At 37.2% G+C, this 23,945-nt stretch overlaps 1 protein-coding gene across 1 annotated transcript; it reads left to right on the forward strand.

Moving 5' to 3' along the window:
* Positions 1-7,290: 7,290 nt before the first annotated feature.
* Positions 7,291-11,649, forward strand: unc-45 (unc-45 myosin chaperone). Its single transcript, XM_067785066.1, has 2 exons — positions 7,291-8,260; positions 8,985-11,649. Exons 1-2 carry the CDS (start codon positions 7,820-7,822, stop codon positions 11,391-11,393), a joined length of 2,850 nt encoding a protein of 949 aa, XP_067641167.1. The 5' UTR covers positions 7,291-7,819; the 3' UTR covers positions 11,394-11,649.
* Positions 11,650-23,945: the final 12,296 nt, after the last annotated feature.

The raw sequence follows: 23,945 nt of genomic DNA on the forward strand, positions 1-23,945 counted from the left end.
CAATATTGTCACAACGAAAGCGGACAAAGGAAACACCACTGTGCTAATCGAAAAAGAGCAATATATATCCAAAACCGAGGATCTCATAGAGGAAATGAAATGTCGTAGAATGAGAGAGGATCCCACAGATGAATACCAAAAACAAATCAAAGCTGCTATAAAAAATGCAACAAATATAGTAGATTCTAACATGGCACATAGATTGGTCCAAATGAACCCTTCGGCTCCTCCACTGGTTGCGCTACCAAAAATCCACAAGCCGGACACGCCAATGAGGCCCATCATTAATTTTAAATCGGCACCATGTTACAAACTGTCCAAATATTTAAAAACGATATTGATAGACACTCTGGAGCTAAGGAACGAATATGCAATAGCTAACACAACAGAACTAATAGAGAGACTCGAGACCGTAGAGCTAACAAGAAACAGCAAATTGGTATCTTTTGACATAAAAGATCTATACCCATCTATACCACTATCGGAGACTTTGGACATAGTTAGCTCAACAATAGTTCACAACACAAAAAACAAAGTGAAAAGTATGCAAATCACAAATACGCTAAGAACCACTTTACGTCAAAACTATTTTAAATTCAACAATAAAATATATAGACAAACAAACGGTCTTGGAATGGGAAGCCCCACATCAGCAATTCTTATGGAAGTGTTCATGCAAAATCTGGAAGAAAAGTACATACAGGAGCTGAATTCCAAATTAGGCGTGTCATTTTATGCTAGATACGTGGATGACATAATATGCGTTTTAACTACTAATAACGAAGAGCTCGTACTGGAGTACCTCAACAAACAGCACGGCAATATAAAATTTACAATGGAAACCGAAAAAGACGGAGGAATCAACTATCTAGACCTCACGATAAATATTGATAAAGAAGCCAAAAGATTTAACTATGACATATATAGAAAGTCAACGGCCACCGACACAATAATACACAATACCTCAAATCACCCTCAACATCATAAAAATGCAGCATTAAGGCACTTGGTACATAGACTTGAAAGAACACCTCTTACACGAGAGGCATATAAGAGAGAACTTGAGGTCATATATAATATCGCTGCAAACAACGGATATAAAAAAGCACTAGTAGATAAGCTCAGAAGGACAAATGGAGAACCAAAAAGAAATAATGAAAAAGAAAATAATAGCTGGACGACTATGACATATACTGGAAAAGCAACATATAAATTGGCAAATTTCTTTAAAAAATACAACATTAACACAGCATTCAAAACATCGAACAATCTAGGGCGAAAACTAAGAACTAACATTAACTCAGAGGATCCGTTTAGCAGCCACGGCGTATACAAGCTTACCTGCGGATGCCAGCATAGTTACATAGGACAAACAGGACGGCAAATAAGAACGAGGTTCAGAGAACATATTAGAGATTACAACAAAAAAATACGGAATCCAAACATTATACCCGAGTCTAACTTCGCGAATCACATGGTCGAGAATGAATGTTCCCCAGCAAACATCAATAAAACAGTTAGGGTTCTTCACATACAAGAAAAGGGCCGACGTCTTAACGTACTCGAAAACATGGAAATCTACAAACAGAAAACATTCGACGGTAGAATAATAAACGAACAGATAAACACCATTTCTGACACAATATTCGAGCCTTTAAAACTTGTTTACAGGAAACAACTTAATCACACAGGTACAACAGACGAACGCACAACAACAAATAAACACAAAACAATTAACACACCAAAACAAAAAACCGACAAAGAAGGTCAAACGACTAAAATCACAGATTTCTACCTACCCCAGTCAGCCACACAAATCGATTAGTAAACCACCCTCGGTTCTGAACGAACACACAACACATACACATAACTAAATATACACAAGCATCAATTTGACAATACCTGCTCATATACCTACGAACTATAAATACAGGACAAATGACAACAACAGATCAGAACGAAAATCGACACTGATGATGGCACAACGCCGAAACCGGTTTGTCTCAAAACCAAATTTGACAAGGGATGACGGAAAATCGTTCCAATATACATCATATTGTCTTATCTACGATAAACCATCAAAAGATAATCTACGTGTTTACAAATGTTCCAACCCTGGGGACTAGATTAGTTTCTGTCCAATTTTACGTCTCTCTTTTATTTTGTGCTTCCAATTAGATAAAACACTATTGAGGTACATCTTTTGGCAGCGATTTAGTTTAGCACCCCCCGAGGTCGGGGTTTAACTTGGTATCAAATGAAAGAGGGAGTTCTCCCGATCACAAATATATATATTTTAAAGTGCGCAAACTTATAATTAAAAGTTATTTGTTGTTAAAGTTTGCAAATTTCTATACAACTTTTATATGTGTGTACGTATATATATTTTATGAAATTACAAATCTGTGCTGCCACATCTAAAAAACGGAACAAGTGCAGAATCGAACAATAACTTATAAAAATACCTTTCATCTGATGCGCCATGCACAGTAATTCTGCGTAGAACACCTATCTGCATAGGCGGCCTACGGCCGCGCTTATAAGATATAACCCTGGGCTACGCTATGCCAAGACCGGGTGTGTGGTATAACCGTGGCGGTAGGGTTATTTTCAACTTTTATATTTCAAGTTTTCAAAATGAGTAGTAAAAATACATATTTTCCTTTTTATTTATTAGCTGAAAGGTGGTAAGGTAATATTTATATTTGTTTTTTTTTTTGTTGTTTATGTGGCAGCACAGCTTTGTAATGTCATCAATAAAATATATATATATATAAATGTGCATGTTGCTACAAAAGCAATAAAAAGTAATAACAATGCAAAAATGAAATGCGAAATATACAAAAATGGAATTTAAGTATATCGTTGCCAATTTATATAGATATCAATGTGGATTAAGGTTTTGAAAGATGTGTAAATTGTAATTTAAAGTGCTATAGAAATTTGCTAAATTTGCAAACTTTAACAACAAATAACTTTTAAATTATAAGTTTTCGCACTTTAAAATATATATATTTGTGATCGGGACAACTCCCTCTTTCATTTGATACCAAGTTTTACCCCGAACTCGTGGGGTTCTATTTTAAAATTTTCCCATTTAATATGGCAAATATAGTTATATAATTAGAGAATAAGATCTAGGTACGAACATGAAGATAATCTCGTTGTACGTAGACTAGGCCTTACTTTGTTTGGATTATTGTGAACACGGTGAAATGAATATTCAGGCGTTCTCATCCCGTTAACGTTTTGCCTTATTGTGACAAACTCGGCATGCATATTTTAAAGGATTGTTTATCATACATAATTGCCTTTGAATTCTCCTACGATCGGAGCAGATTTTACTATACGTTTAGAAATATAGGCGCATAGTCATAGTCAAAATAAAATAGGTTCTAAATTTAGTTTGAGCTTTTCGACACAATTTTTTATAAGCTATCTGTCATAAAACTGCACCTAAATTTTAAACTTATTTTACCTTAACTACGACTATGCGTCATAATAACTGTATATTTATTTATTTAAATATATAGTAATCTTTGAAATACAAGCCTTCTTACAAACTACATAACGAAATTTAATATATTTACAAACAATTGTAGGGGATTTCATTTAATATAAGGTCTTGAAAAAATAAAAACAGGGATACCAATCATCAGTTAAAGTTTCTTAAATTTCCAGTATGATATCCCAAGAAAATACGAGAATACCGGGATTTTAATAAACATTCCCCGAGAATCCGAAATGGAAAAAGGTTCGGGAACCCCAGAACTCGATGCGAAGACTAACGTGGAACATTCATAGTCGAAACTTTGTAGGTAATTCAAGTTAGTTGCAGTATATTTGACAGATAGCCCCCAGGAAATTATGCTGCGGTAGCTTATTTCTTTAGCTGAAACCTACTAAAATTCATCAAAAAATATCAGGAGAGATGTCGAAACACGCGTTTTGGACCCAGGGCTTCGAATCGTAGAAAGGGAACTGGAAAAATTATTTCCTGCCTTGTAGGGGCGTTAAGTCAGACAATTCATAATTCACTACTCATTTCGCTGGACGAACACTTGCGTTACCCACAAATCATTGCATTTGCGTGTTAAATTTCTATCCGTATCTGGATCACGCTTCATTGGAACGTCATATTAGATTGCTACTTCATAGTGATGGGCGATACATCGATTTTGAACTACCAGTGAAAATATTGATGGCGATTTTTGAATCGCGGCTATTTTTTATAGCTATAGCGATCGCTTAATTTATTTTTAACAAGCGAATATATACAGAATATATGAACCAAAATTGCAATAAAAAGAAAAAAATATGTACCTTTTATTATAAACCGATGTAACGCGAAATTCTAATTTTCTGAGATATTATGATATATATTATTAACTGGCTGACGACATTATGTTCAGTCTCGTATTACACTCAATGAGATGAAACTAACGGATACAGATATCTATGCATTTTTGTTTTATAAATTTTTCTAATTGAAAATGATTTGTATTTTTTATGATTTGTAGGCTAGTCTGATCTAATTTATGCTGGTGCAAATAAAACGATTAATTCACCTTACGCCCGACGTTTCGCTGAATATTTCAGCATCCTCAGGGGCAACACTATTTATTTTCAAATTAAATAAACAAACAAAAAATATTTTATGTTGAAAAGCGTATACATATAAATTAACACAGTAGTTTTAAAGTAAACAAAAATTCTACACTTACAACAATATCGGACAATATTAACGTTTACTTATCAGTACCACCTTGTGTGGTAGTCTTGTCATAACTAATTTGTTTTCTGTTTAGACAAAGCATGTATGCTGCGGCAATTTATCGCTATCTTCCTTCTTGTTCATGTTTAGAGTTGGGTCGTTTCATTCTAAACTTGTTCAATTGATCGGATCTCTTAACTGAACAAGTGAACTAGATCTTCGATTTCAGTTCTTTTTGTTCTTTTAGTTCGTTTTATCTAATCTTATTCTTTCTCTCTTCTCGTTCGCGAACATTGTAAATTCATACATACATACGCAGAAATTCACAGTGAGCACGAATGTCGATGATGCCACTTACACTAAAGATATGTGTGGTCATCTTTGTGTGTGGCACTGCTACAACAATATATGTATGGACTATTTACGAAAAACATGTTTTGTAAGAAACTAATTATTACATTTATTAAACTTGAAAAGTTCATATTTACAACAAAGCATTGCTGCATACACACCCCCATCTATACTTGTTGGCTTTTTTCGCGGGTGCGAACAGCAGTGATCAAATTTGCTTGAAAAAAAAAAAAGAGCAGATGAGCAAAAAGAACAACTTGTTCGTTCATCAGAAAAATAACGAAAGATTCGAATCTTTGAAATGAACGAAAAAGCACAACTCTTTTCATGGTCCTTTCTCTGTTTTCTAAAATGTGCAAGCTTTCCAAGGTATATCTCGTCATTTCTCTTTTCTCCTTATCAATAATTGTCGTGTTGGTAAAATCTGCTGTATGGCCGTTGCTAATCATATGTTGTGATAGGGATATAGTGGGCTTTTGTTTTTTGGTCTGCTTCGTGTTATCGCATTGCTGGTTTTCTTTTCCCATGCATTCAATTTTATATATGACGTTGTTTTGTTGTTGCTTGTCTATTGGAGATTTTGTTCTTGTGTATATTTTGGATAATGTATTGTTGGACCTGTAGGCTAGTGTGATGTTTTGTTGTTCGAGTATATTGTGATCGATGCTTGCACTTAATTTCGGTATGTATGTCACACTGTAGTATTTCTTTATATCTGTTGTTACTGTGTTTGAAGGTATGTTGTGTTGGTTGCTGTTTTTCATGGTTTCCTGGTTGATTAATTCGTGTATAAGGTTTTTGGTTGGCTTTTCGCCATATCCATAACCTAAAAATATTTGAGTTGGTGAATTTATTAACTTTTTGTATATTTTATTTGTTTTGGATACGTTTTGACTAAGAGACTTATTTTTTGTGGAATATGTTTGTAATTTTTTGCGTTTTCTTCATTTTTATGAAATTTTCACGATTTTTAGGTTAAGGCACCATTAATCGATCATGTTGGAGATGGTTATGGTTACGACTATGGCGTTAGGGGTAAGAAAGTTTAATTTAGCCTTTACACAGGTCGGTGGGTAACAGCTGCTTTAACGAAATTCTGCGAGAGGTGATTGTCATTCAAAAGAATTTCATGCTGAAGGAAAATCGGATAGCAATAGCCATGGCGGAACGATACAAAGCATTGTGAATGATGACAAAGTGTGTTATCTTATCTGTCAACTGTCTAACAGGCTGTTCAATATGGCTACTTTTCAGCGTTTTGACAGGATGTTCAATATGGCGGCGCCTATCTTCAGCGGGTGATAGAAAGATATACAGAATGAGACAGCGATAGTCAAATATGAATCAGGTGATCCAATCACTTTGGAATTTTGACGTTTATGCAGAAGATATCACACTTAGTCACCATTCACAATGATACAAAGTGCCAGCATGGTGACATACCTACATACATAAATAAGAAATCCATGTACTTTGTTTTTGTAAATTCGATGGACAAATGTCAAAATCGTACTGCGCCGGAAGTTAATGTATCAAATCAAATAAAAAAGATTGTAATCAGTTGTTCGATGCGGCCACCTTGTATCGTTCCGCCATGGCAATAGCTATTACTACCCTGCAAAAATTGTTGGATTACGTGTTCCATTTTCTTCATGTTGGAGTACTCTAACAATACTCCTTTGCAATGCGTTTGCGGACCACCATCAGCCGATCATTGCTCGTTTTTTAACGACCGTGATCACGACACGATGACGATCGAACAGAGTTGCTAAAAGTAAAATATTGCATACAAATAACTGATAATAAAATTCTACTATGGCAACTCTGATAAAATGTAACCGCGCACTGGTTTTATGTATACATACTATAGTATAGAGAAATATTAGTTTCTTTATTCACGCAAATGCTAAATAACATAAGAATATTCGTAGTAAAAAATATAAAAGTTGTATTGCCCCTCTTCATTTACCTTCATTTTAAATTAAATTCACTCCGGTAATTCTTTCCGACACAAATTCTCTTTAGTACTTTGGCATATGATCCTCTGTGGGTGCTGCATGGAGTACTACAGTGAAAGTACTTTTGAAAGTACTCTCACGTATGTACTCTATGGAATACTCACAAACAAAGCGAGAGTGCGATCACCTACTCCTCTCCTAGGACATCGCAATGTTAATTGGAGCACATTTTTTGTATGAATGCAGATTAGTTTTGGATTACTCCTATACTCCCAAAGGAGTATTCCTTACATTATTTATGTAGTACTCGCGTTTTTGAAGGGTATTAGCGTTTTTTCATTCGAGGCGATGCAATCACCGATAGTGAAATATTGTTCATCACGAGCTCATACGAAATGTTAAACATATAAGAAAACGCTTGTCAAAACAAATGTCGGAAAAAACATCTCAAAATGTCAAGAAATTAAAAATAGAACTTTCACTAATTGAAGAAAAGCATTGCCCTTGCAGCTAGCAGTTTTTCACAACAGCCTTACCTAGTTTTCATGAAGATTCGGAAAAATTAGCGATTCAACAAAACGAAGAAATAGTTCGAGAACATTCACTGACCAGGGGTAAGCAGGGCCTTTTGCCAACCAACCAAAACTTATAAAAGGCGAACGTCTCGCATGCAGCTGTAAATAAATAAGGAACATTTGCTGCAAAAACGTAACACAAAGTGGAATAAAATATTATATTTATAAATTTTGTGAATTAATACCTATTGTTGAAAATACTCAGAGGTGAAAAGTGTAAAATGACGAATAATACAAGAAATTCAGTTGACGGTGAGTCGGAAGCAGCAGTTTTATACAAAAATGAGGGCAATGCAGCATTCAAGGCTGAAAAATGGGAAGAAGCTGTGCAAAATTATACAAAAGCAATTGAAGTTGGTGGAAAACATAAGGATCTAGCAGTTTTCTATAAAAATCGTGCTGCAGCATATCTTAAACTGGATAAATATAAAGCAGCTATAGATGACTGCAGCGAATCGCTGAAGCTGGCACCAAAGGATCCAAAGGCCCTGTTTCGACGTGCTCAAGCATATGATGCTCTAGAAAAGTATGAAGAGGCATATAAAGATGCTACAGATTTGTTTAAAGCAGATCCTAATAATAAATCTGTCCAACCGATGTTGCAACGTTTACACCAAATTGTGCAGGAACGCTTAGCGCAGAATGCAAAGACATCAACAAAGGTAAGTCAACAGTCAACAAGAGTTAGATTCTACCTAAACTTGCTTGATTGGTTAAAATCGGCAAGCAAGTATAACATTTCGGAAAGGCGTTTTCAAGAAAAGTTGATTCATGTGTGATCTCCTTCATATAAAAACTCTGCTTTTTGTAGGTATCCCACCACGAAGGCAGTCGGGCACCGAGCATTCGATTAACAGTAATTAAAAATAAAGTATTGAGTCCGAACAAAATCCTCACTTCACTTGCCTCAGTACCTGAAAGCAAAGAACTTAACGTGGCAATTTACAGTGCAATAGACCAGCGCTTTTAGTGGGGACCAATAAAAAAGTGGGGAGCAAAATTGCAGGTTTGTCAGAACACTGTACTCAGAGCTGCTACAATTTGTCACATTATTACCCCAAAACATGTTGATGACTTTCTGCTAAGTTGTGTCAACTTATCAGCCACAGCAGCAGAAATTTTTCTTGCAAAACTGATTGTCTGTTTTAGCCCCGTGAGCTAAGGTTTTTAGATTAGAATAATCTATATGCATCTGCTTCTTTTTAACGGATGGATGTAAATAAAGTGTAGGATATGACAGTAGTCTGACACATACATTCTTATAGGTCGCCTTTGCCAGAGCATTCGAGGCTCTTCCATTGACTGGCAATCTTGGGTTTCTCACTAAATAGAAATTCTAATTATAGATGAAACCAAAAAAACTCATAAATATTTTTTTTTTTTCAGGTGAATCAAATGATGAGCCTCACATTCGATGTTGCTTCACCGGTTGACAAACGACGATCTGGCTCAAATAATCTGCTTGTCCTTGCAAATGAAGAAGTTGGTGCCGATATGCTCTTTAAAGCGGGATGCATTACAAAAATTGCTTCTTTAACTAAAATTGAAAAGGATCCAGAAATTTATTGCAATTTAGTGCGTGTTGTTGCTGAGCTATGCAATAATTCAGTGGAGCGTACAAAGGCGGTCTTGCGCGAATTGGGGGTACCATGGTTTTTACATGTGCTCGATCATAAGCATGCGGAACGCGTTACCGCTGCACAATATTGCTTACAAACCATAATTAATGCCTTATCAGGCATGGAAAATAAACCGGAGAGCAAACCCAAAAAGGAACTTTGTGAACAAAATCAAAAAGAAATCGACACACTGCTCACCTGCCTTGTATACACAATAACCGATCGCACAATTTCTGGGGAGGCGCGTGATGCTATTATTGAGCTGCTGACGCGTAATGTACACTACACAGCATTAGCGTGGGCCGAGAGATTAGTTGAAATACGTGGTCTACAGCGTTTGCTGGAAGTATGCTCCGAATTGGAGGAGTACAAATATGAGAGTGCAATGGAAATAACACCATCATCACGCACCATAGCTTCAGTGTGTATGGCACGCGTTTATGAAAATATGTATCACGATGAATTGAGGAAGCGTTATACCGATGCTATAGATGAATATATTAAGGATAAGCTATTGGATCCCGACATGGAATCTAAGGTGCGTGTGACGGTAGCGATAACATCTTTGCTATCTGGACCACTTGATGTTGGCAATCAGATAGTGTCACGTGAGGGTATCTTACAAATGATTTTAGCAATGGCCACCACAGACGATGAGCTGCAGCAGCGGGTCGCTTGTGAATGCATCGTAGCAGCTGCTTCCAAAAAAGATAAAGCCAAAGCATTGTGCGCACAAGGTGTAGATATATTAAAAAATTTATACAAATGTAAAAACGATAATATACGCGTGCGTGCCTTGGTTGGGCTGTGCAAATTGGGTAGCTATGGTGGGCAGGATGCGGCTATACGCCCGTTTGCGGATGGCTCAACAAACAAATTAGCTGAAGCATGTCGACGTTTCCTGGTGAAACCAGGCAAGGATCGTGACATACGTCGCTGGGCTGCAGATGGACTTGCTTATCTAACACTCGATGCTGAGGTTAAAGAGAAGCTGATCGAAGATAAACCTGCATTGCATGCGCTTATTGATTTAGCGCGTTCCGGTGATCAATCGTGCTTGTATGGTGTAGTCACAACTTTTGTTAATCTCGTAAATGCTTACGAAAAACAGGAAATGTTACCGGAAATGATAGAGCTAGCAAAGTTTGCAAAGCATCACATACCCGAAGAACATGAATTAGATGATGTTGACTTTGTTAACAAACGCATTACCATCCTAGCTAATGAAGGCATCACAAGCGCGTTATGCGCACTCGCTAAAACTGAAAGTCACAATTCACAAGAGTTGATTGCACGCGTATTAAACGCTGTATGCAGCTTGCAAGAGTTACGTGGCAAAGTTGTGCAAGATGGTGGCGTCAAAGCATTGTTACGCATGGCTTTGGAAGGTACCGACAAAGGTAAACGTCACGCTTCGCAAGCGCTAGCACGTATCGGTATTACCATTAATCCTGAAGTCGCATTCGCTGGTCAACGTAGCTTGGATGTTATACGTCCACTATTGAATTTGTTACATCAAGATTGTGCGGCGTTAGAAAACTTTGAAGCGCTCATGGCGCTCACCAATTTGGCAGCAATGAATGAAAGTGTCCGCCAACGTATTGTTAAAGAGCAAGGCTTGTCGAAAATCGAAATTTATCTAATGGAAGAACATTTGTATTTAAGACGCGCCTCAGCGCAATGCATCTGCAATATGGTGATGTCAGATGATGTTGTGAAAATGTTTGAAAAACCGAATGATCGCGTGAAATTTTTGGCCTTACTATGTGAAGAAGAGGATGAAGAAACTGCTAAGGCTTGTGCTGGCGCATTGGCTATGTTAACATCAATTTCGAAAATATGTTGTACAAAAATTTTAGAAATTAGTTCTTGGTTAGAAATTCTACACACACTCATTGCAAATCCAAGCCCTGAGGTGCAACATCGCGGTGTTGTCGTAATTTTAAATATGATTAATGTAGGCGAAGATATAGCGCGGAAATTACTGGAGACAGATATTATGGAATTGTTAAGTGGCCTGTCGCAGCTACCAGATGAGACGCGTGCTAAAGCGCGCGAAATTGCGCAACAATGCTTGACTGCAGCGGAACGTTATAGGCTGATTGAAAAATCAGATGATGCTGAGATTCCGAACGTTTTCGAAGAGGCGGCACGTATCGAGGAAATTGAAAACTAGACAATATATATATATATATATATATATATATGTACATATTTTGTGTGTCAAAGCGTTAAGCAATAAGTGCCAATGTAGCAGTAATAATCTTCTATCTATTTTTTTATCTGTTTTTTGCATTTTGAGCGTTTTTATTGTGGCAATGTACTTATGTATACTGTTATACATACTGTTATACTGAATTAAGGAATTTGTAGCAAATCCTTTTCAAAATTTTTTAATATTTATATTTCAAATAAACGACCGGGTTTTTCTAGATTTTCATCTTTTTATTTCTTCTAATAGATACTTCAGATGTTTCACTGGTACTTGTTTCTTGGACGATGTAGTAGATTAGATTATTTATTTATTACGGACAGAAGCCTAATTCGTAAATTAGAATATATTACAGTTTTTTTTTATCTTTTAGCTAAGGTTTTACAATTTTCATATAATTTTGTTTTAAATACTGTTATTTCGTTGCAACTTTTTATATCCTTAGGCAGATCATTGTAACTTTTCAGACGATTGTAGAAAATCTTCTGTTGATCAATTTCAATTCTAAAAAACGGCATTTTGAAATTATGTTTTTTTTTTTTTTTTTTATGTTTGTTCCTCGTATTTTTGTATAATTTATATGATCTTCAAATATATCATCCTCATTGATAATCCTCCTTGTTATTATCATATATTTAGTTTTATTAATATTTAGTTTCAGCCTATTACCACACAACCATTTATACAAGTTATTTAGTTCATGTTGCATTTTGGCAAGTGCAGTATTAATATTATTTTCACTTATCATAATTAATGCATCATCCGCAAAAAGTCTAATTTCACAACCTTCGATAGCATTGACTATGTCATTTATGTATATAAGAAATAGTATAGATGCCAATACTGAGCCTTAAGGTAACCCTATGGGTACCTCTAATTCATCCGACGTCACAGCATTTATAACTGTTTTCTGCTTTCTCTGCTTCAAATAGTTGCGGAACCATTTAAGTTCAATATCAGTTATGCCAATCCGCTGCATTTTTTTTTATTAATATCTCTCTATCCACCGTTTCAAAAGCTCTTTTGAGGTCAAGGAAAACTGAAACGACTACTTTTTTGTTGTTTAACTCTTCTTTCCAATCAGATATCACCAAGTTCAGCGCTGTCTCACAGGAATGTTTTTTCCTAAATCCTGACTGTTGGTAGATTAGTATATTATTTACTTCAAGATGATTCACCAACTGATTCTTAACAACGACTTCGAGAATTTTAGCATCACTTGGCAGGGTATTTATGGGTCTAAGTTCTTCAGGTTGCATTGTCTTTTTAACTTTTTCCACAGGTATTGTTGTTGACATTGTCTTTTTAGCTTTTTCCACAGGTATTATTGTTGACGTTTTCCACATTTCAGGTACCACACCATATTCTAATCTGTTATTGATTATCTGAGCATAGAAATATCCGGTATTCGATATACAATCTTTTAGTACACCTTCGGATAGAAGTTTTCTTCCACCTATTTTATATTTAAAGTCTTTTAGGATATTAATAACATCATCGGTGGTAATTTTAGCAAACTTTAATTTTGAATGGACTTGTGTATCTTATAGTGCTACTTGACAGGTTTCTATGTTATTATTAATTTCAATCACACTGTTTACAAAAAATGTATTTAGACCATTTGTCAGATCGGTTTCGTTTTCAACCAGTATGCCATCCAGTATCACCTTTTTTTATCTCTTCGTTATCTTTAGTTTGGTTAACCGTTTGTTTGAGATATTTCCACATTTCTTTAGCATTATTTTCATTCAAAATGACTATTCTCCATATACTTTATTTTTTTTAATTTGACTAATTTTTTGTATGACGTATTTATATTTTTATATTCATCCCACTCTCCAGTTTGTAACGCACGCGTGTTCATATTGTATTTGTATTTATTCATTTGTGCCAATTCTCTGTCATACCATTTATTCATTAACTTGATATGCACTTCTTTCAGTGTGGACTCCTAACCATTCTTTGAAATCGAGAAAAGTTGAGGTAGAGCTGTAATGTTTGCTATCAGGGCCATATTACGTTTTACGATGAGTGACTGAAAACTTCAGACCTCTTAGACCCCAAAAATACGAAAAGCAATCCAAAAGCTCGATATGTTGAAATTGTTTTCGGCATCATTTCGGAACGTACCGAATTTGTATCCGGCAAAGTACCACAAGAAGAAGAATATCAATGGCTGTTTCGGACTCTTTCAAAATGGAAATATTTCAGGATTGTTTCCGAATTGTTTCAGTGATGATTGTTTTTAAGACTGATAATTTTGTCTAAGACTGTTTCGTACTCTTTCACAATAATTTTGGGACTATTTCGGGATATATTCGGATATGTTTTAGGGATAACTTCGTGACTATATCTGGATTGTCACAAAGGCTGTTTTAGACTCTCTTTCATTATTTAAGGTCATTGCGGAATATATGTGAAATTGTTTTAAATATAATATCTCGATTTTTTCGGGAGTATTTCCTAAGCCCGTTGCTACCGCTTGTTCCTGTGGGTTAGGGAGCGTAGAAAAAACCCGCGTTTTTGTTTGTCTGCCGTAAGAAGCCGTCCAAATAAAAACATCGCACCCGGGTTGCGCGATGGCTTTAGGATCTGCGACGCAAATATCTACAAATGAAATGAAAATGGACCTTGGAGGAGATTTCCTTTTTTCGATCATGGACCAATGCAATCAATGCAAACATTGCCATTGAAATCGATGTTCTGGAAAATCATAGTTTAATGTAAAAATAAATTATTTCATTAAATATCTCCAAAGGCTTGCAAAAGCAACAATAACTTTTAATTAGACCACACTAAGTTTACATTCATGACATTTGCTCCAAATAATCAAAGCCAAGTAAATAAAAAAAAAAAATTAACAGCCAATTAGTTGAGGCGGCAGATTTTGGCAAGCCATGGCGTATTAGCGACTTATTTTGGCAAATGATTGACAAACAATTTGGGGACAACTGATTTAGTAATAAACAAAGTATATCATACCATAAAATAGTTCAAAACCATTAAACCGCATCCAAAGTAGTCAAATAAACTGCGCGCATTTTGTCATTTCAACTTCCATTCATTTGCTTGAACATTTAACCTTTTCTCAGTTCAGTAAGCGCACATACGCACATATTTACATATGGGGCATTCCCTGCCAACTACTTCTAACGATGGATTGCAGATATGAGGATGTGCAGCAAACACGCTCCGGCCAAAAATGTGTTTTCATTGACATCGTTGGAGGAGGCCGTCAACTTCCCCCAGCGGGTTAGGGGGTTAGAATATACCCGCGGTAGGTATGCCAGTCGTAAGAGGTGACTAAAATACCGGATTCAACGGGTTTGTGTAGCACAGCCCTTTCAGGTTGCCAGCGCAATACATAGCTTCTCAAAACCCAATTGTCTACCTCACCTATCCGTGGCGAATCTGTTTCATTAACAGCCGAGGCTCTGGCGACCCCGAACTCTTCATGGATCTAGGGGGTGAGAGGGCGGTATGGCCTGGAAGGTCGCATGTGGTCATAACAAGTCGTTCCCGAAATGGTCGGGCTTGGTACCGGAACGTATTGGATCTACATCCGGCAAAGGACCATTAACTCGATAACACTCCCCAAGGCATTCGGGGAGTGTCCTTATCGCTACAACAACAACAACAACAACAACAGGCAGTGAACTCCATTGGTGCGCCAAATCGGCGTCAGTTATTACGAAAAAGAGCCAGATATCTCTCGTGATTTGTTACGAAGCCAAAACCGATTAGGCGGTTAAGCGACAATTAATGATGATGTGAGAAAAGATCTTCACGCTGTGCTAACTCATCGGGCATCACATTGCACTGTATGTTACTAAGTTAAAAAAAGGGCCTTATCGTGTTTCCAGAGTTACAACAGACTTTCTATAATAACCAACCAGCCTGGATTACAGCGGTCCTGTTGACAGTTCGTATATATTCAGTCTTTTCATGCCTACTGGGTAGTAAAAATTGAGTGTCCGGAAGACTCATAGATATGAGGATTGCTTTCAATGCAAAGGCCATATGAATTGTTCCGAAAGGCTTAGCTGTAATTTACTTTTAATTGAATTTTTAATAATGCTAAATGTGGTATAACGCCTTCCTTCTCTTCTATCAAGGCCGGGTATATGCTCTCTACACCAAACACTTAAAGCGCAATCTCAGCGAAAAAAGCTCCTCATGGAACTTGGGGGTGGGGAGGGAGGGATGGCCTGAATGTTTAATATGGCATATAAATCGTTCCCGCGATGTCGGGCTAGGACCTTGTCTCTACAACAACAACAACTGCTAATACGAGAGAGGTGTCAAACGACGCGTATTGACCGCGACAACAATAATCCGACTGCGGAAAATAAAAATTGTATGTCTGTCCGCAGATATTTGCAGTTAAAGTTGGCAATTTTCATGTGGTTGTTGTGCACTGAAAAAAATTGTGTATACAAAGGGTTTTTCTGATTTATTGGACTGTAAACCCGAAACCAAAAACAAATTTGCAATAAATAAAAAAAAAAAACAGTCGGTAGTACAAAAAATACAAAGGGATTGTGCACGCATTTAATTTCGATCCCACCCCATTGGTGGACCGGCTAGGGTAATTTCTTATAAGCGCGGCCGAAGGCCGCCAACGCAAAAAAGTTGTTCTGCGCAAAAATAATATGGATAACACATGCGGTTTCGGAGGAACCCGGGTCATTTTTCGGGGTTTCGTTAATATTTTTTGAACGAGTTAAAATTTTTATTTTCCGCCTTCGGATTATTGTTGTCGAGGTTCTACGAACGAAAAGTGTGTCTGTCCACGATTCATCGCAATTCAACTAAAGGTTATATACAATCCGTTTTGTAGCGAGTTATTTAACCACTGCCGAGAGTCTTCAATAAATGCCGCTAGATGGGTCTCCTAAGTATTATCTAACTAATGATAAGCTTTTTTTTACTCGCAAATGTAGATGCATATATGTACATTAGAGAGGGTAATTTTTTTTCCATCAGGAGTATAGCAAAAACGTAATCTACAGATACATTCAAATTCTAATTGTTGAAGACACCATAGCTGTAAGTTCGATTTCGAGTCCCCGACTTTTGCAAAATAAATATTTTGCCATATGAAAGTAGGGTTTGGCCAAAAAATCTTCATAACTTCTGATAGAATTATGGGACATATGAAAGTAGGGTTTGGCCAAAAAATCTTCATAACTTCTGATAGAATTATGGGACAAATGTCATATTGGGCTTACTTTAAAGGTATTTTACGTACATTTCAGAATCTGTATTAATATTTTTGTAGGGGTATCAGGCTTAAATTATGAGAAATTAGCCTAAAATGAACTTTTAACTACTATATTCAGCCCTATTCTGCATTTCGATCGTAGTTCCGTTTTTCTAAGTTGCAAATTAGTTGGCAGAAAAATATTTTATTTTTATTTTTTTTTATCAATTTACAACAGAATTTTAACAAAAATGTAAGTAAAACTTGTTAAGAAACGTAGAACGCTTGATGATGATTGTTTTTTATATTGTTACGAATATTAGCAAAACTAAGGAGTGCTGCCGTCTCTAAGCCGATGCTAAGCAGTGACGTGAATGCACATCAATAATTCAATCATTATCTATCTACATAAACGAAACAATAACTGCATCTACATATATGTACCATGTACGTATACGAGCAGCGGAGAGTCAATGCACTAACACATGCATATATCTGAGATACTCCTATAAGTATGCAATGAGAAAAACTATAAAATTGTGCAATTGTAGTTACAGCTGAGAAGTTTGAGAGCTGCTGGACTAGTAGATTCTCGAAGCGACTAGAAGATGAGAATGTTAAAATCAATGAGTATAAAAGGCGACAGATGTAGAGGCGCTGTAATTCAGTTTGATTTGAGTTGTCAAGCAGTTTCGATTAAGACGATATCTAGCGAGCAATAGCAGTATTATTTTGAATAGTAGAGTTTCATTTGATCTATCAATCAGTTTGGTTATTAAGCAAGCTATTCGTTGCACAGTTTGAGTGTTATTGTGAAGTACTTTAATAAAGGTCATTTTGCATTATTACAAATTGGAGTTATTTATTCAACAGTTTAGTGATTCGAACTTAGCAGAGGATTGGAAATAAGAAGATTTGCAGCAAATTCGTTACAATTGGTGTCAGAAGTGGGATTGTTGAATAAATTCCAGCAGACAACAAGGACATGGCAAAGTTCAGTGAATTGAAGATCCAGCAACTGAAAAAGGAGTTGGAGAACCGTGGATTAAATAAAACTGGCAATATTATCGAAGTTCAAGCACGGCTACGAGAGGTAATGGAATCGCAAGGAATTGATGTGGACGAGTTTGTCTTTTATCCTGATGGGGACGAGACAACAACAAAAATTGAAGAGAAAAACGAAACATCCCAGACAGTTACGAGCACAGACTTGAACATGATATTGGCTGCAATAACTGCTCAAACATCGACAGTAACATCCAAGATGGAAGCACAGGAGGCACGCATTTCAGAAATGTCGTCACAAATGTCATCTCAACTGGAATCGCAGGAGACATGCATAACATCGAAGATTGAAGCACAAGAAACGCGTATGTCAGAAATGTCGACACAGATTACATCCAAGATGGAAACTCAGCTGGAATCGCAGGAGAACCGTATAACATCAAAGATTGAAGCACAAGAAACACGGATATCCGAAATGTCGGCGCAAATTTCAGCACAGATATCATCGCAGATCTCTGCTCAACTGGAAGAGCAAGAAGAACGTATTTCCCCGAAGTTGGAGGCGCAAGATACAAAAATTTTACAGTTTGAAGAAAAAATCGAGGCCTAGGTGGATGCTTTGAGAGGACGTATCGAGCAGTTGCAACTAAATCGCCCAGCAGTTTCAACGAGTAATCCAAAGGTAAAAACACCATCCTTTGACGGTTCTGTTCCTTTCAAGGTCTTTAAGCTACAATTTGAGAAGACCGCAACAGTGAACAATTGGAATGCTGAAGATAAAGTTGCTGCATTGTTCGTAGGTTTGAAAGGACCAGCTGCGGAAATCTTACAGACCATCCCAGAGTACGAGCGGAACCACTACGAAACATTGATGAGCGCTTTAGAGAGACGTTACGGAAGCGAGCATAGGAAACAGATATTCCAAATTGAGTTGCAAAACCGTCACCAAGGAGCGAATGAGACTTTGCAGGAGTTTGCCTCGGATGTTGAAAGGTTGGTTCATCTCGCAAATGCGGACGCACCCGTGGAATACACCGATAGGATAAAAATCCAGAGTTTTATAAATGACATACGGGACGTAGAAACGAAGCGAGCGACATATGCATACCCAAACCCACATTCGCAGAAACGGTATCCTATGCACTGACTCAAGAAACCGCGTCGCTATTGAGTAAGCCAGTTTTCAAAGCACGCCGTGTGGATGTAGAAAGGCCAGAGTGGGTAGACGTAATATTGGAGGCGCTGAAAGGATCGCAAAAGCGGAGTGAAAAAGTTATCAAATGCTTCAAATGCGGGAAGTCCGATCACATTGCACGTCATTGCGATCTTGGCCTTAATAGTTCCAACAATGTGGGTGGGCGTAAACGCAAAGCTGGAGGAGATGAGCAAGAGCGAGTAATAGGTAGAGAGCTAGATCCAGCTATTGAATGCCCTGTGATATCTGTGTCACAAATTGGTAGAAAATCGAGCAGTCTTACCGTCAGAGGGAATGTGGATGGCAAAGAACGAGTACTGACTGTAGAAACGGGCGCATCTCATTTCTTGATCCGATCTGACTTGGTCAACAGGAGAGTAAAACCGTTACCTGGAGCAAAGTTGCGTACGGTCACTGGCGAGTATAACCAAGTTCAGGGAGAAGTGATATGTGAAGTATTGATTGGGAAGGTCATGGTTCTACACAAATTTGTTGTGGCGGAGATTGTTGATGAAGTTATATTGGGAGTGGATTTCTTGGTTGACCATGACATCAAGATCGATATGTAGAGAAGGGTGATGCGTTATGAGAACCAAGATGTGCCACTTAACTTTAGTTTGGAAAAAGGGTTCAGCAGTAATCGGGTACTGGTGGAGAAGACTCGACGAAGGCCACGAAATTCAAAGGTAGAGGTTGATGGAACAAATGGGCCAAACAAATCAAAACCGAAGGTACCTATGAGCGAAACACTGGCATTGAAAAGCCCTAACGGACGTAATGAAACGAAGAAAGAATGCAAGGGTGGTTTCAAGCCAAGGCACACTACTGTTGCGAAGCGTCGGAAGGATACTGATTATGCAAAGCAAATCCGTCCAGCGCAAGCTCTGCGAAGTAGTTCTTCATTGGCCGAGCAACAGAGTGCGAGGAAACGATCCAGGATAATGAGTAGTAAGATGAAACACAGGTACGGCAAGGAAAATAATTCGGAAGGTTTCCGGGAGGGAGATTTGGTACTGTTATACAACCCTCACCGGCGGAAAGATGTTCCATCCAAATTTCGGTGCAGTTGGGAAGGCCCGTACAAGGTTGTGAAGAAGATCAGTGATACCATCTACCGCATACAAAGCATTGAGAAACCACGGAGTAGAAGAGTGGTACATTTGGCGATGCTAGCAGCGTTTAGATCGAGGGATTTGTCTGATCGGGACGATCAGACTTAGGTGGAGGGCAGTGTTACGAATATTAGCAAAACTAAGGAGTGCTGCCGTCTCTAAGCCGATGCTAAGCAGTGACGTGAATGCACATCAATAACTCAATCATTATGTATCTAAATAAACGAAACAATAACTGCATCTACATATATGTACCATGTACGTATACGAGCAGCGGAGAGTCAATGCACTAACACATGCATATATCTGAGATACTCCTATAAGCATGCAATGAGAAAAACTATAAAACTGTGCAATTGTAGTTACAGCTGAGAAGTTTGAGAGCTGCTGGACTAGTAGATTCTCGAAGCGACTAGAAGATGAGAATGTTAAAATCAAAGAGTATAAAAGGCGACAGATGTAGAGGCGCTGTAATTCAGTTTGATTTGAGTTGTCAAGCAGTTTCAATTAAGACGATATCTAGCGAGCAATAGCAGTATTATTTTGAATAGTAGAGTTTCATTTGAGCTATCAATCAGTTTTGGTTATTAAGCAAGCTATTCGTTGCACAGTTTGAGTGTTATTGTGAAGTACTTTAATAAAGGCCATTTTGCATTATTACAAATTGGAGTTATTTATTCAACAGTTTAGTGATTCGAACTTAGCAGAGGATTGCAAATAAGAGGATTTGCAGCAAATTCGTTAAAATATGTTTCCAGGTCAAAAACAACATGTCCATGTCGAAGTCCCTTGACGTATTTGCCCCGCAAAAGTATCTAACACATTCTTGAAGGCATCCTTATTAAGTCGAAAGTTTTTTTGGGCCTAAGTAAGAAAATAAGTCATTAAACTTTACCACTTTTAAGTTCAATTTCTTACAATTCGTCACTCATCTCGAATGGATTACACAAATCTCGCAATTTTTGCCTTTCCATTCTCGCCTGGCCATTTCGTATGCGTTGCTTTCCAACTCCACAAATAATGCCGCGGCTATTGATTCCATTATAATAGACAGCTATAATTTGTGTCTGTTCGTTGGGTCCAGTTATATGCCAAAGCAAGCTGCCGGAGTAGAGGAAGGTGAAGCGAAAACGTAAACAATACTTGCGGAAAGAATAAATACATCTTTATAAAGTATTTTAGGCCAGAGCAATGAAATTAGCATCCATAAAATTCAGAAAATGTCAACTATATTCGTGCAGGAATCCGTTTTAACAAAACTTGGTGGCCACGGAAGGGAATTGGCCAAAAGAACGACAAAAACACACTTACAATTATGAAAGCACTTCACACAAAAAAATATAAAACTGCGGCAATATATTCTATGGTTTTTTTTTTTTTGTACAAAATGGCGTGGATAATAAAATATAAACGTTTATCATTATTTTTTACAAATTTTCTTTAATTTATTTTGTTCAAATGTTCAAACATTCCGTACAAACAGCTGATTTCCAAAAATCATTTCCTCTTCTCGTTACGATTCCGTCGTAATTCAGAATACCCAACTTCGATTAAAGCGGAGCGTAGAACGGGAACGTATTCGAAATGCAGAATAGGGGTGATTATCATTTTTAACAAATTTCTTATCGAAAAAATTTTTTTCTTTACAGATTTTTTTATTTAAATTTAAAATGGATGAACCAAATCCTTTTACATCATCTTAATCCACTCTATCACATATGTATACTTGAACACGATATTATTGCATTTGGTTTATCAAGTGAACTAAATAATCTGAATTGGAATAAATCGAATATTCAACTAATTGATAGACGTAGTATTCTAAGAAAGCTAAATGTTTTAATTTAAAAATATCATAAAATGATAATATAGAAGTTAAAAAGTTCATTTTAGGATAAGTTCTCATAATGTAAGCCTGATATCTCTACTAAAATTCAAAAACACTACAGATATTAATACAGTTTCTGAAATGTACGTAAAATACTGTAACGATTTTACTTGCAATTCCCCTTATTTCCAATCTTCTGCCAACGTTCGTATCGCTAAACTGTTGAATAAATAACTCCAATATTGAATAATGGAAAAATGGCCTTTATTAAAGTACTTCACAATAACACTTATACTTTGCAACGAGTAGCTTGCTTAATAACCAAATTGATTGATAGCTCAAATGAAACTGACTTCTCTCCACTGTTGTCGCCCTTTTATACTGTCCGACCTCCTCGTTGCATTTTTCTAGGCTTTTCTAATTCCAGAACTTACTAGTTAGTTATAAATTTCTCAGCTACAACTACAGATGTATAATTTTTATAGCTTCCCTTATACCCCATACGCTTGTATGCGTGAGCGACATTTCCACAATCACAATTGCATACCTTTAAGGCCGCGCTACAATGACATTTTTCATATACATACATATGTAGATGCGTTTAACACAAGCTTATGCATTCCAATAACATCGCGACAATCAACCAAGATGTTGCGTTCGTAAATATGAAGGAACTTCAGACTTGGCAATTGAAGTTTGTTACGCGTTGCCCATTCACATAAAAAATTTCGCGAAGCACTGTTGCACTGTCACATTCTCCCTATACAACAAAAATACTTGCTAACATATTTTGTGTCGTATTCGATTGTTATATTGCAGTTTGCAATTGGGAAAAATGTTAGAAAATTTACCAACCAGTGGCAAAAATAATTTCACTTGCAAAGTGTGCCAACACCCTCAGCCAAAGCAAATGCCAAATTCTTCTTTTTATGATTTGCTTGGAATTTTAAATATATGAGGGCGCCAGTGTCGCTCATTCTACCATTCTCCATAAAGCGCCAAATACACGACACGAACATTTCCGAGAACATTCCGCAATCTTGTTCGCAGCTTTGGCCATACACCATACGAACTTTTGGCCGAACATTAGTTCTCTTTCAGACAGCGATGAATACGGACAATTTAAATTTTTCGATTAAAGTCGCATAATCATTATTATTTTTAATTCTATTACAATAATCTTTGCATTTTACTTGCCACAATGATGGCAAAGATTTATACATTTCAATAAATTCACTCAGAAATTTTTTATTGTCCATTTTACTTTTCCGCGCACGTCTGTTCCGTTCAAAAATTACTACGATTATGAGCTTTTTCGCCATACACGCACGAACAGTTCGCGCAAATGTTCGCCAAAAATTAAAATATTTTGATTTTTGGCGAACATTTGCGCGAACTGGCAAACACCACCATACAAGACAGAAAAGGTCGCAGAAACATGACATAACGGGAATGTTCGCGGAAATGTTCGTGTCGTGTATTTGGCGCTTAATGCATAAGCATGTGTTAAACTCATCTATATGAAAAACTGCTTATGTGTCGCAGCTATTAGGAACATTTCAGATAAGATATCTGCATGTGCTTGTGCGTTGCTTCTCCGCCGCGTGCACGCGTATGTGTAGACATAATGATTGAATTATTGATGTAAATTCGTGTCACTGCTTAGCATCGGCCTAGAGATGGCATTACCCCTTAGTGTTGCTAATATTCGTAACACTGCCCTCCACCTAAGCCTGATCGTCCCGATCAGACAAATCTCTCGATCTACACGCTGCCAGCATCTCCAAATGTACCACCCACCTACTTCGTGGTTTCCCAATGGTTTGTATGCGGTAGATGGTGTCACTGATCTTCTTCACAACTTTGTACGGGCCTTCCCAACTGCACCGAAATTTGGATGGAACACCTTTCCGCCGGGGAGGGTTGTATAACAGTACCAAATCTCCGCCAAGAAACCTTTCGAATTATTGTTCTCATCGTACCTGTGTTTCATCGTACTACTCAATACCCTGGTTCATTCCTTCACACTATGTTGTTTGGCCAATGAACTACTTCGTAGAGCTTGCGCTGGACGGATTTGCTTTGCAAATCAGTATCGTTCCGACGCTTCACAACAGTAGTGTTCCCTGGCTTGAAACCACCCTTGCATTTTTTCTGCGAAATTCTTTCCTTC

The sequence above is a fragment of the Eurosta solidaginis genome, chromosome 1, assembly GCF_040869045.1.
Source record: "Eurosta solidaginis isolate ZX-2024a chromosome 1, ASM4086904v1, whole genome shotgun sequence".
NCBI lineage: Eukaryota > Metazoa > Arthropoda > Insecta > Diptera > Tephritidae > Eurosta > Eurosta solidaginis.

What these genes read in the sequence shown, in the direction of transcription:
- unc-45 (XM_067785066.1), top strand. Translation starts at nt 7,820, where the DNA reads ATGACGAATAATACAAGAAATTCAGTTGACGGTGAGTCGGAAGCAGCA. An exon ending in ATGCAAAGACATCAACAAAG is followed by an intron (nt 8,261 to 8,984) that starts GTAAGTCAACAG and finishes TTTTTTTTTCAG; the next exon opens with GTGAATCAAATGATGAGCCT.